Source organism: Tigriopus californicus, chromosome 2 (assembly GCF_007210705.1).
Source record: "Tigriopus californicus strain San Diego chromosome 2, Tcal_SD_v2.1, whole genome shotgun sequence".
NCBI lineage: Eukaryota > Metazoa > Arthropoda > Copepoda > Harpacticoida > Harpacticidae > Tigriopus > Tigriopus californicus.
Genome location: NC_081441.1, coordinates 2,710,985 through 2,726,119, shown reverse-complemented (window position 1 = coordinate 2,726,119; position 15,135 = coordinate 2,710,985). Strand labels below are relative to the sequence as shown.

At 42.0% G+C, this 15,135-nt stretch overlaps 5 protein-coding genes across 7 annotated transcripts; 2 read left to right on the top strand and 3 right to left on the bottom strand.

Moving 5' to 3' along the window:
- The first annotated feature begins 885 nt into the window (after positions 1–885).
- Positions 886–3,445, top strand: LOC131893558 (uncharacterized). Of its 2 annotated transcripts, XR_009374712.1 has the most exons (5): positions 886–1,507; positions 1,970–2,345; positions 2,420–2,550; positions 2,637–3,017; positions 3,238–3,445. XR_009374712.1 is itself a non-coding variant. In XM_059243614.1 (4 exons), the coding sequence occupies exons 2-4, from the start codon at positions 1,981–1,983 to the stop codon at positions 2,891–2,893; spliced, it is 753 nt and encodes a 250-aa protein (XP_059099597.1). In that variant the 5' UTR covers positions 886–1,507; positions 1,970–1,980; the 3' UTR covers positions 2,894–3,445. The 2 variants fall into 2 exon arrangements, 1 of the variants encoding a protein (XP_059099597.1); XM_059243614.1 differs by having other exon boundaries at positions 2,637–3,445.
- Positions 3,446–3,459: 14 nt separating this feature from the next.
- On the bottom strand, positions 3,460–4,410 carry LOC131893560 (small nuclear ribonucleoprotein G-like). The gene is made up of 2 exons (XM_059243615.1): positions 4,201–4,410; positions 3,460–3,784 (listed from the first exon to the last, which is right to left on the bottom strand). Exons 1-2 carry the CDS (start codon positions 4,252–4,254, stop codon positions 3,602–3,604), a joined length of 237 nt encoding a protein of 78 aa, XP_059099598.1. The 5' UTR covers positions 4,255–4,410; the 3' UTR covers positions 3,460–3,601.
- Positions 4,411–4,864: 454 nt separating this feature from the next.
- LOC131876841 (probable rRNA-processing protein EBP2 homolog) lies at positions 4,865–11,197 on the top strand. The gene is made up of 5 exons (XM_059222346.1): positions 4,865–5,076; positions 5,637–5,864; positions 10,319–10,519; positions 10,599–10,885; positions 10,961–11,197. The coding sequence occupies exons 1-5, from the start codon at positions 4,978–4,980 to the stop codon at positions 11,160–11,162; spliced, it is 1,017 nt and encodes a 338-aa protein (XP_059078329.1). The 5' UTR covers positions 4,865–4,977; the 3' UTR covers positions 11,163–11,197.
- Positions 6,468–9,577, bottom strand: LOC131876843 (gamma-glutamyl hydrolase-like). Of its 2 annotated transcripts, none has more exons than XM_059222349.1 (4): positions 9,116–9,577; positions 8,444–8,727; positions 7,745–7,923; positions 6,468–6,963 (listed from the first exon to the last, which is right to left on the bottom strand). In XM_059222349.1, the coding sequence occupies exons 1-4, from the start codon at positions 9,169–9,171 to the stop codon at positions 6,493–6,495; spliced, it is 990 nt and encodes a 329-aa protein (XP_059078332.1). In that variant the 5' UTR covers positions 9,172–9,577; the 3' UTR covers positions 6,468–6,492. The 2 variants fall into 2 exon arrangements, with proteins under 2 accessions (XP_059078332.1, XP_059078333.1); XM_059222350.1 differs by having other exon boundaries at positions 8,444–8,697.
- A 108-nt stretch (positions 11,198–11,305) lies between the features above and the next one.
- On the bottom strand, positions 11,306–15,120 carry LOC131876842 (gamma-glutamyl hydrolase-like). Its single transcript, XM_059222347.1, has 4 exons — positions 14,760–15,120; positions 14,442–14,689; positions 11,897–12,164; positions 11,306–11,828 (listed from the first exon to the last, which is right to left on the bottom strand). Exons 1-4 carry the CDS (start codon positions 14,852–14,854, stop codon positions 11,447–11,449), a joined length of 993 nt encoding a protein of 330 aa, XP_059078330.1. The 5' UTR covers positions 14,855–15,120; the 3' UTR covers positions 11,306–11,446.
- Positions 15,121–15,135: the final 15 nt, after the last annotated feature.

The following is a 15,135-nucleotide window of genomic DNA, read 5'->3' as shown; positions in this document are numbered from 1 at the left end:
TTTTTATTTTGGAACTAAGTGTTTTGTTTCGTGACCGCAAGCATTACATTCAGCAACCATGTGTTATCCACAATCGATTTTTCGATGGCCAATGGTGGACTGGTGATCACAGTCATTTACAGTATTTCTTCCGGGAGGCAAAACAAGGTTACGACAAAGTGCTTCAATCCTGTCGTTCTGATCAATGAGAAAGGTCTTTTAGGCCCCAAAGTGGTAACCACTCGGCTGAAACCCAAAACTGCGTGCTCATTGACAAAGAAAAAAAGGCGCTCTAATTAAAGGTCATGTACTCCTTGTTTTTGCGTGGGACTGACGAGTAATATTTTTGGATCTTTCCTTATGACGACGCGTTTGGCTCAATTTTGATGGAGCCATTTAATGGATAAAAAGGGGAGAAATTTGAAGCGCTGAGTTGAGACTGAAATATCGGAAGATCAAATGAAATCTAATCTGTGTGTAAACTACTTGATCGATCTCAATTCGTGTTCCAGTGATCTAGAAACTCGTTTAAATCAATGCAAATCGGAAGGAATAAAATTCCGCAGTTACGGGATAGTAATCTATAAAACTATTTTTGGACATTTACGGACATTACACACATATATAAAAGAGGTAGATGAATACATATTGTTGGGTGAGAAGGTGCATGAAGTGCACGAATGATCCATGCCATTTCGTTAATTCTCCCTAAATGTGGAGCGATGAAGATTCTTGCCTCTTCTGTCCTGGTCAATCAAGGCGTTCTTTGTCAGGACTACAGGTCTGCGTACATACATGTGTGGGTTGAAAGCATTGCATGGTTTATGCTTTGAGGATTGCCAGCAACGACAATTGATTCCTGTGTCATGAATAATAGCCAACACTTATTAGAGCTTGATCATGCCTGTGACTTGAGAGGGAATCACTTGTCGTTAATAGCTTGGTTTACGGTAACCAAGTGATTGTCCTGACAACTTTTGACGCTGTAAGGAAAATGTAATTGCTGCTACAATAGCTTTCCTCTAAGCACTTATATCCAAGTCCGGTTGAACATTTAGTTCACCTTGAATCTTCATGAGTGCCTCTCCCAAAAACCTTCCTCCATTTTGTGGTTTTGCAACACATCATTAAGACATAACTTCGGGTTCTTAGTAGACATCGATCCAAAGCCTTCTGATCGATGAATCACAAGGCTGTGGATCTCTTGCCTTGAGAGGACTTGCAACGTCAGACTTGGTCTTGGCCTTGCAACTTCACTCGTTAGCTTTAGAAATTACATTACAAATCCAGCCAATTGAACGTTGCTTGCTTCACTTGGATTGATTTGTCACTCTGCATTTAAGCATAATGTTGTATATTCCTTAAGGTAGATTGCCCTTGAGCGACTCATACCAACAAATTGTGACGTCCCATTCCATTTATAGCTATACTTGTAATGACGGCTTTCGCTTCAAAGATACCAATTCCGACACGCAAAATACCGTTTGCCAAGCAGATGGAACATGGAGCGATGTGGGAACGTGCGAACGTAAGTACCAGAAACCTTAAATCTATTACGGCTATGACTTACCAGAAATGGTGGCCTCAATGGAGTGCCCCATCAAGTTTTCTTGAATGATCTATGTCATTCCTGAGTTCTACCAAAACTTGAGAAGAAATACGTCCGTTAGAAGCGTTGACCAACCAAGAGAGAGATGCAATAATAGAACAAACTGTGAATACTTTTACGGGACCCTATCGAAGGCATTACTTTTGAGCGCTTCTGTAGACAGCATGTACATAAGTTCAATTTACAGTACAAAGAAGAGGTTGTCAACCAAACAAGTTGAGCTTTGATTACTTATGAAAACCTGGAAAAACTTTCCATTACTAGGTCTTTTGGCTCAGGGATGCCAATGTTTCATAAATAAAATTAGTTTTCTAATTTTATAATTATCGTTCTTCACCACCTATTCAACTATGGCCTCGAACTTTCATGAATTGCTTCCAGGGTTCGCTTGTATGGATAAACCTTTGGACAAATCCACCGACAACATCAACTCGAACGCCTCCCAAACGCTCACCAACCACTTGTTGGGCATCAAGATCGAATACAAGTGTAAGGACGGTTTTTTCTACGAGGACGACCAATCTACGGAGAAGTACGCCACTTGCGACCGGACCAAGGGCAATTTTATATACCCCGAGCCTTTCGGGAAATGCGTGGAAAGTAAGACCTGCTCCCAAAAACCACCGGGGACCGAGACTCTGGCAGACTCGGGAAGCTTGGGAGACTCTGTCACTGGGACCTTGGGAGCTGTATTCACGGAAACGTTCTCCAACGATTACGATTCTTCCAAGACGTACAACAACGATGATATTGTGACGTAAGAGACCATGATTTGCACTGCCATGCATGGCCATGAATTGCTTCACCAGCCTGTACTTGCTACAATCGTAGATACAAATGTAAATCCGAATTGGATGAGGTCTTCAAGGGTACGGAGAGAGTGGGTGAAATCAAGAACACGTGTCAATGGGACGAAACATGGTCACTCACCGATGAGAATCTTAAAGATTACGAGTGCAAATGTAAGTCCGAGTCTCTACCACTGACTGACTCAACATTGCAATCGGCGTTGAATCCCCTGGGTCGTTTTTCTTTTGTTTCGTTTCAGTAAACCTTTGCGATATCCGCCAACTAAAAGAGCAAGAGGCCAATGCCGGGACTCTCACACTTGAAACCCAGACCCACGTGAGCTTCAACGAGAACGGTATCTTCAAATGTCCCGAGGGCCAACTTCGAGAGGATGATCCCACAACCGCGGAATTTCAGGTGTTGTGCGAGTCAACGGGCAATTTCAAACTTCCCGCTTCTTGGCCAACTTGTGCGGACGCCTCGGATCTGGTCATTGACTTCAGTACTATTCGGTAACCAGGGGTTGAGCTTGTATTTACGAGCTGAGTTTTTTCGCTCACGTTTTGAATAATTCTGAACTTTGAAAAGAAAATTAACAAATCGTTTGATCAAAAAATGATTTACAACACAGGTGTTCGAGGTAAGTAGGCGGTGACCTAATCCGAGATTGGAGAGATTTTAAATCCGGTAACGTTTCTTAAAATCTTATATGCCGTTTTGATTAGTTGATTGTTCATGCTCTTGGGTATTCAGTGATGGGTGTCATGCTGCGGGATGGCACCGTATTCACCTATCCCTTAACGATACACTTTATCCTTTACATTGCGAGTGTTAACACACTTTCTCTCCCTCCAATGCAGACCTCCGATCCCTGCGAGTTGTGGAAGGAAGTCTTGGGAGGTGCTCAACTTGCTTTATTTAGATCTAGGCATCAACCCTTCGACATATAAGTACATACATGAAAATATCCTGTGCATTATGATTATGGATGAACGTTTCATATTCACTGACTTGCTTGTCAATTTGGAGAACTGTTTCTTATGAATAAAGATATTTTGGAAATTTCAATGTTTCCGATGGCGATCATTTTCTGGTTTTTATTACAAGGAACTCGAACATTTTCCGAAAGAACCCTATGACATACAAAGGGAATATAGGGTCCTTTTGAGGTTGAAGCCACCAAACGAATACCCAAAGAAAATGGGAAAGGGGTTAAGTTCGGGGTTAGATGCGATCTTTGGCATCGAGCATGACCACAGAGTTGCCTCGTATGACGACCATGCCAATGTTCTTCCTGTCTCCGGATTTGGCTTGCTCCACACTGTCGTCTAAAACCAGATTCATGAACGGGTCGAATCCTCGAAGCACGCCTTCCACATTGCGACCACCATTCAATTTCAAACTAATCTGCAAACAACAGAATGACCTTAAACTAGAAAAGTGTCAAGGAGAGATGGTAATGAAAATTAAGTCTTTAAATGATCTTCCTCCCCGGGCTTCTCTTGTTTTGTGTTCAAAGATGTCAAAGATGAACGAACCGGAGCTCATGGACGTATCGGTAGGGAGCATCTGAGAAAACAATCACCCGGGCCGGATTGCTAAGAATTAGACCCGAAAATTCTACGGGGCCATGGGTCCAAGTATATAATAAACCAAGTTTTCTGCTTTGATCATTCACTGAATCGCTCTATACTCGTACTAATGTCCTTGAGTCTAAGATTGTTTTTTTTTAAATCAGGCCCTCAAAATTTACCCCTACCAGAAAAAGGCCCCGAAATTCTCCAGTGCATTGACCAGGTGGCCTATGCTATGATCCAACTTACCCGCTTGTCCATGAACTTCTTGAGCTCCGGAGGATGGGCTTTGGATGAGGACATGGTGAGGGATGAATAGAGGTAGCAAAACCCGGTCCCGCCAAAGCTCTCCCCGGGGATTTGAATCAGTGGAACTAGGCAGCCGTAGTAAGTACACCGATGGTGATGAGCTGAGTCGAACGTTGTTTTCGGAGGCAAATAACTCTAGGAACAACCAAACAATGCCGTGCTGGGCAGGGAGGCCAAAATGTCTTAGTCCAGCCAAAACTGGCCATCAAGTCTCGTCTATTATATCGAAATTGGTCGTCTTAGGGCCAGACTGAAGCCTTTGAAAGTGTAATTGATGAATAATTTATTCAGTGAGTTGTATGATATGTCGGCTTGGTGGTGATTCATAGTCATGAGAGTTGATCTCACTATGCTTGATTCAGTCTTGAGGAAGATTTGGTCAACCCTGCATTTCAACTGTGGTAGATGGAAATTAAAGGTAGGTCAAATCGAATTAACTGGATGGAATTCAACCACGTTTCTTACATAGTATTGAAATGTATTTAATAAATACATGCCCATTTCCTCTTCACATGTCCTCTACCCTGGTTTCCTTACCCATGATTCCCAGATTTATGCTCTGAAGCTCGGTTTGCGGTTAAGATTCGACCTATCCCAAGCCATGCCCTCCCGAGTCTCTAAATACAAGCCACAATTTGCTTCACGTGTTTGACGGGTCCATCCAGATCAAGCCAAGGCCTGATTGCGAGGTCCAAGTTCGATCGAAACCCGCCCACCATGACAGAAAAAGAGGATCCAGGTAGCAGCTCCGGTTCGGAAGTGGACGATTCGGGCCAAATGACGCTCCAAGATATTGATGTCGATTCGGACGAAGAGGTAGGAAAGAAAGCGGATCAACGTCGTCAGTCTGAGTTATCTCACGGACATTGGAAATTGCAATGCTTCTTGACTTGTTGCCCACATTCCTCGGGCGCACCTATATGTTTTAGAACAGCCATAAAGCCGTACTAATCACAACATTGTACGATTGTACAAAATGCCAGCCACGTCTTGAGCGGGGTGTAGCTTTGGCTGAGCATAATCCAGATCGAATCAGGAGTTTGGTCATCGCCAAGGGCTAGCCTTAAAGCATGAATGTTGGGGCTATGCAAGTCCTTGAAGGCAATTATTGGTGTAGATATGGTCGAATTGGCAACATGGACGTAGTGCTTGGAGATTGTTTGTGGGCTAAACAAGCTCGAACAATTGTCACCCAGCACATGGAAAAGTAAATCCAGACCCACCAAGCCATGCCCACATTTCTCAAATGGTATCCCCGTCGTGCGATCAGAATCAATCAAAAACCGAAGACCAATTTGCCTGCCAAGCTCAACGCTTTACAGATTAATCTATCAAAGCTAGATGACTAATGGGTACGGATTTTCGATGTTCTTTAGTTACAAGAGGCCTTCGCTGCGGGTCTGATCCAGCCGGGTATGAATACCATGTACGAAAAGAAAGCGAATCGACCACGGATCAATAACACGGTGGGCTTGAATCAAAAATTGGCCGAACTCGAGGTGAAGCTGCCGTGGATCGAGCGATTGGATCTGGTCAATAAATTGGCGCCCTTGGCTCCCGAATTGGCCTTTCAAGAAAATCAACATCTCAAGGCCCGAGAAAAGGTAGGACTGCCCGTGCCATCCCTTCATAATTCAATCCCAGTCTCTTATTATATCTCTTATTGATCATGGGATTGAGGAAAATGAGGGAGGCAATTAGGGTTTTGTTTAGCTGGATTTTTTCTGTTTCGATCAGTTTATTGCATCAGGCACGCCCACTTGCCAGACGGATGGAGTAAAGCTAGCACTTCGTCTCAAGGAAACAGCATTTACCACGCCTTGAATTGTACGGAAATGTTTTCCCTGAGTCAAGAATCGTCGAGATGGACAATTTCAAGTTTAGATCGATGTGAGCGTCTCAGACCAGGCTACCATTGATTGTTAGTCGGATCTCAAATTTGAACATTAATTTCAAACGCAATCGTGAATTTTAATAAAGATTGAAGTTTATAACTGACAATAATTGCGCCAAGACCTCTCAACTGACAACAAGTCATTTCGGATGTTGCATTTCCCATGAAAACTGACAATGCTTACTTGTGTCCTTGTTGATTGGCACAATCTATTTTTGGATAGTCTATTCACCTTCAGCTTCGATGCTTCTTTTGACCTCGTCCATACCATCATTTCATGATCATCATATCAAAATAGTTGACTCAAGAGTCGTTACCAGACAGATCATTTATTAAAGTTAGTAAAATATGTAGGTTTGCGTGAATTGGCTATCAATAGTGCGAGTGCCCGTGAACACCGGGTTGTAGTTGTAGATCAAGTGCTTGTCTTCCGAGGCTCGGTCAGAGAAATGATGCCCGTTCTTTCGGCATTCGTGCACGAAGAAATTGGCAAAAAATGCCACGGATTCAATGGATGCTCGATCGTGAGGGATGTTCTTCCGTCGATGACTCCATTCGTAAGCGTTCTTCTCCGGATGGAACTGAGAGCCCCAAATCGGAAAGTGGATAGACTCCATGAGTGAAATGAACCCCAAATTGTTGTCATCCCTATTGGTGGCGAGTACTTGCCAGAATTTGCCCAATTTGAATCGTTCAAAGTTGTCCGGAGTCAAACATTTGGAATGGAAGTTCACCGTGGACGCTTGGGTGGCCAAGATTTTGAGGACGTCGCCAGGCATAGCTTGTCCCATGTGACTGGTTGAAAAAGCCTGCAGATAGAGACATTATCAGTTTAACTGCTCTTCTCCTTCTTCTTAAAGTGGATCAAAGGTCTGTTTTTTAAACGCTCTTACCTCGGAGTCAACGCTTGGACGTTAATCAGAATGATCTTCCACTCAACACTCCCGGTCAGCTTCTTTTCATCCTGGATAACGTCCAAGCACCAAGCACCAAACTCCGAGGTAAGACCTCTAAGAAAATCGCTTTAGTCTAGGACTGCACTAATAAATTTCCCTTTACAATTACTTCAATACCAATGTGTTACAAAGGTATTGGAATGGGAATAGCAACCCATTCCTTAAACTCTGACCAAGATAGACTCGTACCTAATGCATGATGCTGAAAATGAAAGAGATCAAGGAACTAAAACTTTCACATAAAGCCCCTTATACTACCGTAACTGCCATAAGTCAGAAAGGTACCTCTCTTTTAATGAGCACTTTGTAAACTTAGTAGATCAACCCAAGATCTAGAGCTAGGCTTGAATTAAGACGACATGTCAATATGTCTTGACTCATTAAAGATCAGGGTCCGGTAGTTTTCATGTAATTCCTAATAGTTCAAACTGGTCACGTTATCTCTTTTCTTCATATGCAAACATTCGTTTGAAAGGACTAAATAAGCAAATTTTTCGTGGAAAAGGCCTGAAAAGGCTGCCAACATTAGTTGCTAGTACCCGGAAAGCCGAGACTTCTAAAGAATTTCTTTTTCCAAACCTTGTTGCAAAAGGATTGACAAGTGGCAAATGAGGTGCTGAATAGATGCACTTACCTGATAATTGAAATGCAAGGGTCGAGCTCGATCTTCACTGGCGCAATCCACCAAACTGTCCCTCATGCTGTCAGAGAGTAGGGTGAGTTGCTCAAATCCCAAGCATGTGCCCCAAATGGGAAAATATTCGCCCCTGTTGGTGGCCAAGTGGAAGATCCTCTTGGCAGCTCTCTGGTAACCTACATTAAAGGAAACTATTGAGTTAGTGATGAGATCACTAAAGAGCATTATTGTTCGGTCTGGGGCCGACAAAGCGGTTCATGTAACCAGGCCGATTCAATGAAAAGAACACATTACTCGAAAGAGAGCTCTATTTGGAGTAAAACATCCGCTTGTGAGATTCTTTTGAGAAAAAAGTTTGATCGTCAATTTTGAATTTCCCGTTATTAAAGCATCATTTTTCACATGGCAATGTTTGTTGTTATACAACTGAAAAGAACCTGGTATCAATATGAAGCGTGCTGCGTCTCGGTATTTCTTGCTTTAACTTGAAATGTAGCCTTTTCAAGAAGCCTTTGGCGTCAATTTCAATTGCTCAATCTCAAAACCTGATCCGGTAGAAAATCATAGCCACCACTTGCACAAGTTTTCAATTGGTCCAAAGCATGACTTCCCAAAGGGCATTTTCCGTGAACAAAGGAATTGTCATGACCTTCCATTATCGGGCATTTCTGAACAGCACGCAACTCATCATCGTACCCGAATTCGATATATTCACCTCTCCCCCCGGCAAAACGAATCCATTAATCGAGCTGAACAGCTTCTCATAGTAGTCATCGCTCCGATCAATCATGATTGGGACCACTTGAGCTCCAGCTTGTTCCATAAACTTGACATAGCTGGACAGGAGGTAGGATTTATGTTGAGGGAACAGCGCCTTCAGCTCCGAAGTGAGCTCTTGAGCCAAGACCCCGATAACGGGGCGATCCGTGAGAATATTGTCCTTGAACAACCTTTTCAATTGAAGGGTTGAAAGAAAAGCACTGTCAAGACATATAAGGGCTAAACGATATTTTTGGAACGTAGATGATTTTAAAGTCGTAGTTTCATTCGAGAATTGGATTTGAAAATCGAAATGACGTCACGCTTTCAATCAGCTAGGTCGAGGTCCTAGATATAAATGAGGCTCAAAACCCTAAAAGTTAAGACCCCTAAAATGTCTGAACGACCAAAACTGCTATTGCTATTAGCCACAATATGCCGCACTCAAGTTCGATTCATTTTGTAATTCCTTTCTCTTTTTGTGGCAAATATTTTTACACATGGTGATCTTTTTCCACAAGTAAATCTAAGGCAAGAGAGGATATTTCAAAGGATCGTTAGAGACACGAGTATTGGTTGTTAGAATCAAATAAAGAGATAGAAACTCACCTAAGGTCGACACATTGAAAAAGACCCAAACTAACGAGGATTAGGAGGTACCTCATTCTCCTTGAATTCAAATGTGAGATGTGAGCAATGAGATGATGAACAGCCAAAACATTGCTATTCTGATGGAAAAGCCGGTTTCGAAATCAGAGGCATCATCACGTGCCGAAGAACCTCATTGACCACATTTGATTTGTCCCTAACAATCCTGACCCGAAGATGACTTTAAAAGCGAGCAGATGTCCTAAATTAAATGGACGTGGAGGACATTTCATTGACAACGACAGTATAGGAAAGAATTGAGCATCAGTTGCTTTGCACTTAATGGTTTAGTGGAAGCGTTGAGACAGAACTTTTTACTCAGGGTCGCAGAAGCGATTGTTCAGGAGCAAATGCGATTCAGCCCTGGTTTCAGCTTTCAAATCATTAGTAGAGTCGTTTGAGAAAGAGGACATGAAATTTGAACAAAGCTTATTCGTAAAGACGAGGGAACCAAACTTTAGGTAAAGATATTTTGATTTTGATTTTTTTGTCGAAATCTGAGGCATAAACTAAGCGCAAATGGATTGTTCGAATCCTTGCAGGTTCCGAATCACCTGTTTCACCTGCCGCACTTGTCAAAAGTGATGTAACGAAAATGAGTCGTAAAATTTCTAATGGTAAAAAACCTTAATGGTGAGAGCTGTCGAGAAGATCAAAATCTTAATTGTAGTGCCTTAAAGCAAGACCGATTTGCTTTACACGATGTTTAAGAACAAGAGCTACGTGCTGAATTTTGCCCTGACAGTGAATAGTAATAAGTTAAAGATGCAATACTTTTTTACCTGAGTTGGTCGAGTTGTACAGATTTATAAACTTGCACAGGAAGCGTGTTGAATACCTAGAGGATTTCTTCATCCTTCAAAGACAAGTTAAAATGATTCCAGTGAAGAATTAAACTTTAATCCAAAAAAGACGATATTAAAAATAGTGTTCGGTCAGAAAGTGACGTATTTTTCAGTAAAAACACATCATGACAAATAGTTATAGAAAATGGAATGACCTCGGACTACGCACACTTGTGACTACTGTCTTTCCAAGGCAATGTTCATTCAGTCTCAATGACCTACTCAATATGTTTTCTCATACAAATGTAATTGTCTGTTCTTGTAAAAGTGAGCAAAGAATAAGTCAAATGTCAAATGTTTTTTTTCGTTTTTTACCCAGGTTTTGAAACAGGCCAAAGTTACCGCTGGGATTGAACGCGATGCAGTCCATAATGACTTCAAACGAGAACTGCTGTTCTATCGTCAAGCTCAAGCTGCGGTCCTGGAGGCAATTCCAAGGCTGAAAAGCATGGGGATCAAGACCAAAAGGCCGGAAGATTACTTTGCCCAGATGGCCAAGACCGATGAGCACATGCAAAAGGTAAATAAAAAAGTGTTCACAAAAAAGTTCATGGTTATTGATTTGTAAAATAAAAAAGAAAAGAATTTTTTTCCTCCAGATCCGAGAGAAGATCGTGTCTAAGCAATTGACCGAGGAGCGAATGGACAAGATACGCAAATTGCGCGAATTGAAAAAGTTCGGAAAGAAGGTCCAAATCGAGGTTCAACAAAAGCGACAAAAGGAGAAGACTGACATGTTGAATCAGGTGAAGAAGTTCCGGAAAGGCCAAACAGACTCCATCGACTTCCTCAAAGACCTTGAAGATGAAGGTGGGAAGAAGAAAGGAGGCAAGAACGCTCAAAAAAGTGGACCCGGGGGCGGGAGTGGTCCCATGAACAATAAGCGGTAATCAACGACATGGAACGAGTTATTTTGACCTTCATAGAGCGGTCGGTCTGCATGCTCTTTCCTTTTTCATAGAATGCTTGAGAAGCGGAAAGTCAAGGACAAGAAGTTCGGCTTTGGAGGCAAGAAGAAAGGAACCAAGGCCAATACGAAAGATAGTGTCAACGATGTGTCTGGGTTTAAGCGATTCAAAAAGCCCGCCGCTGGAGGAATGAAAGGAGGAGCCAAGCGGTTGGGCAAAGCCAGGCGGAAAGTGGACAAGAATAAAAGGAAATGAATACATATCCTGTTGAATAATACGCGTGTTGAAAATGTGGGCTCTTGATTTCATACGAAGTTCAATTGGCGCTCGTAGCAAAGCACTTTTTACCAATAGAATGCTCAAATTTGGTGAGCTTAGTCTCAAAAGAGGAAGCAATGAACGGTAACACAGATCAAGTGTATTGGCATTAAATTCTCATCACAAAATGGCTGCCATAAAAAAAAAAAAAAAAACAAGATAGAGTGCACAGGACCCCCAATTAACAGACAGCACTGTAAACTATTTGCCTTTCGATGAGGCTAATTAAACAAGTATACATTCATCATTTTATAATCAATGCCCTTCCGACCCACAAATTCGGATTTGAAATTATTGATGAGGAACTTATCCTCCATCTCTCGCGATGCAAAGTGATGATCGTTCTTGCGGCACTCTTGAACAAAAAATTGCGCGAAAAATGCACCAGCCTTGATGGCATTTGCAGTGTGAGGAATGTTGGTAAGCTCAGTAGTCCACTCATAAATGGATTTTTCCGGATGAAATCCCAGACCCCAAAATGGGAAGTATCTGGCTTCAACTAAAGAATGAAATTTTTGTCCATCTAAGGCGGTGTTGATCGATAGAGGACGCCAAAATGAGTCCAGACCAAATTTTTCAAATTGTTTGGGAGTGACACAATTCCTGCAAGGAACAATTTGAGCCGTCAAGCAGTGAATACAAACATAGATTATTTCCTCCCTGATACTCACTGGTGGTTATTGAAGGCCAAAGATTCTGTGGTTAAGACATGATAAATGTCGCTTGGCATAGACTTGCCCATATGACTTTCCTGCCACTCAGTGGGGTGAACATTGAGTTGGTGAGTGAAATTCTCAGCCTCACAAGGTGTTACGAGGACTTGCATGCCAACTCCAAATTGGAGTAATTGCTCCAAACCCAAGCATTCACCCCAGATTGGATAGTAGTCGGGTGACGACAAGGCTCTCTCATACATCTCCTTCGCTGCTCTAGCATACCCTGAAAAAAAAAACGAATGATCTTTCAAAGTTATGAAACAAAACGCAAACCAAAGACCAGGAGTCATCTGATTAGGCGATCATTTCTTGAAACGCCAACCAGCCCAATATAGAGGGGTGTAAAGGTCTGGCAATTCATGATAGTACGCCCACTGAGGTAAGGGTCTCCACTCCACGTCTTTTACTTATGAACCGGGCTCGGGTAAACAATTAAAATTTATTCATATTTTGCTATTTTGAGAGGATGATGATTATTTTTACTATATGTTCACAAGAAAAAAGACAAAACGAAGTAAAGCATCAACATTCTAATCTATAAATTCTCATGCGGCTCTGGAGGTCATCCAGAAAGTCATCAGTCCTCTTCTTATTGTGGTCCCCACTGCCTGAAGCTTTTTCACCTTTTAACTTTTAACACTTCAAGCAGTGAATAATTCATGTTTGGATTTCAAAAAGTTGACATGGCCAACCCATTACACTCGTTTGCATTTTAATGCCGTTTTATTTGAGTGGTATATGGGCAAGTCCAAAGTTCAAACTCCCCTTTAGCATGAAAAGGCAAACTCGTCACTATCAAGTTCTTCAAGCCTCATTTTATAAACTTCATGCACAGAAAACAAGTGTCATTGAATGAATAGCTATTTTTAGCTATTTCCATATTAACAATAGTCCGATTGAAATCGTCAATAGTTTTAACTATGTCGGTTTCACCTTCTCCACCCAACTCTCATTCACCAATCACCTCAAATCCACAATAACTAAGGCCAGGGCCAGGATCGGATACATATGCAATAGACTTCCCATCAAGAATCTTCCCCTCCCAATAATCCTTCAACTCTTCCGGATCTACGTCACCCCAATTTTCCTCTACGGCCTACACCTTTGGCTTCCCAACTCCGCCCAATCCGCCCTCAAATCCGCCGATGCCACCTACACCAAGTTCCTCAAGCGATACCTCTGCGTGCCCCAATATGCCAACAATGCATGGACACATTTTCTATGTGAAACCGAGCCCCTTACCATCGGGCTGGCAAGGTTAGTGTCCAACAGTGTTGGGAACCTGACCTTTCCGGAGGTGATGTCCGGACACAAGTTATCATTTCCGGTCAAGGACTTGTTAACACCTTATTGTCCTTGGCCCGACATCCCTTCGGAGTATTGGCAGTCACGCACCTTTGTCCGGCTCCCAGCCAAATACCATCAGCGACGGGAGCTGACAAAGGATCTGTTCAATCTGGCCCATCCACTCTACTGCAATAACCAAGATTTTCATCACTTACCTCTACCTACCTGCCTTTGTACTATCTGTAACTCACCTCTTACCTTTTTTCATGTGCATTGAACCAATTCTAGTCATTCTCATTGTGATATCACTTTCTAGTCAACTATTTTATTGCCTTTACCATCCTGACATTTTTCTTGTTTTATTTCTTTGTATGATGTTTATACATCAGATTTTATTTTATAGTTACTTTTACGCCATGACATGACCAAGAGTCGCAATAAAGATTATTATTATTATTATTTCTTTTCTGTTTACCGATTTTTAGCTGAAGAATCTTAACACATCAGAAGACAAAAATTGTTAGAAAGTTCAGTTCATGGTTGCTTGTTCATGAGTGGCTGTAAAATAAGCTTCCATTGTCACTCACGAAGTCATCCTTATTTCTGCAAATGAAATATTGGCCTCTAATTTTGTTTTGAGTCAAGAATTGAACTCGCAAACTTGTTTTCACGAAAGTGAAGTGCTGATTCAATGGCCATTACTCCATTGATATGAGGTTGTTTCAAGTTCAGATTTTAAAAAGGTGACATGATCAACACCTTGAACTCGTTTTCCTGTTCAAGCCCATGAAAAAAAGTTCATGAGAAGGAACTTGTCAAAGGTGTCTTCAAGTCTTGATCATAACGATTTCCTTCAAGGCTCATTTGTATAAACTTGGTGCAAAGAAAGCCATTGCCATTGAATGAATAGCTATTCACTTAATATATCACTGCACATCTAAACAAGGCAAGTCATTTGAAAACTGGATGAGGTCCATCACCCTCGCAACACTAAAAAAGAAGTTGCTTTGCATCTTTCTTTTAAGTCAAATTTGATACGTTTTCAACTGATTTCGTTCGCCTACTTTTTTACTTCTGTTACTCCTTTTTGTAATCAATTCTTTACGCTTTGTATCGTCTGAAATACCTGCCCTAAGTAACGACTATTTAGTCTACTTTATGGTCCCGCGGTTGAGGAAACCTGCCCAAGGGTAAAGGTTGAAAAAATATTTACCAGAGTCAGTTACTACCGCGCTTCCTCCGGGCAACAGTAACCCATTAGTGGCCATGAACATCATGTCGTAGTAATCGGCATCTTTGCCCAACATGATGGGTACCACTCTGGCGCCGCCCTGTTCCAGGAACTTTACATACGATTCCACCACTTTACTCGAGTGTGCGAAATTGGCCTCAAGTAGGAATTCAGAAGCGTCATGCGCCAAAATGCCAATAATCGGCCGTTCAGTCAGGACGGGCAGGTCTCTGCATGCGGTGAAGAAAGGAGACCTTTGCAAATGCACCACGACCTTCAAGATTTAAGCCGATACTTTACCCAGCAATATTCATGTCCTTTGGGACCATCTTCAATGTTTGGGAATTGATCGATGTTGAAAGGAGCAAAAGTGAGACGAGTGTGAATAGACCCATCGTCTTCTTGGCCAACAGGTGACAAACTGACTTGAGGACCCTTTGCTTATAGAAAATATAGGACCTTTCAAGAAGTGAGAAATTCAACGGAAGGTGGTAACCTTTCAATACACCTTTTAAGAAAAGCTGTAAAAACACAGACAGCCTCTTCCAGGTGTGGCAAATGTCGAAATTGTCACGAAATTTGAGTCATAAAGCAAAAAAAAAAGAGCCGTTGGAACAATCTGGGTAAGGCGACATGTAATTTACGTATTTCACTCTGAGTCGCCGCTCGTACTACT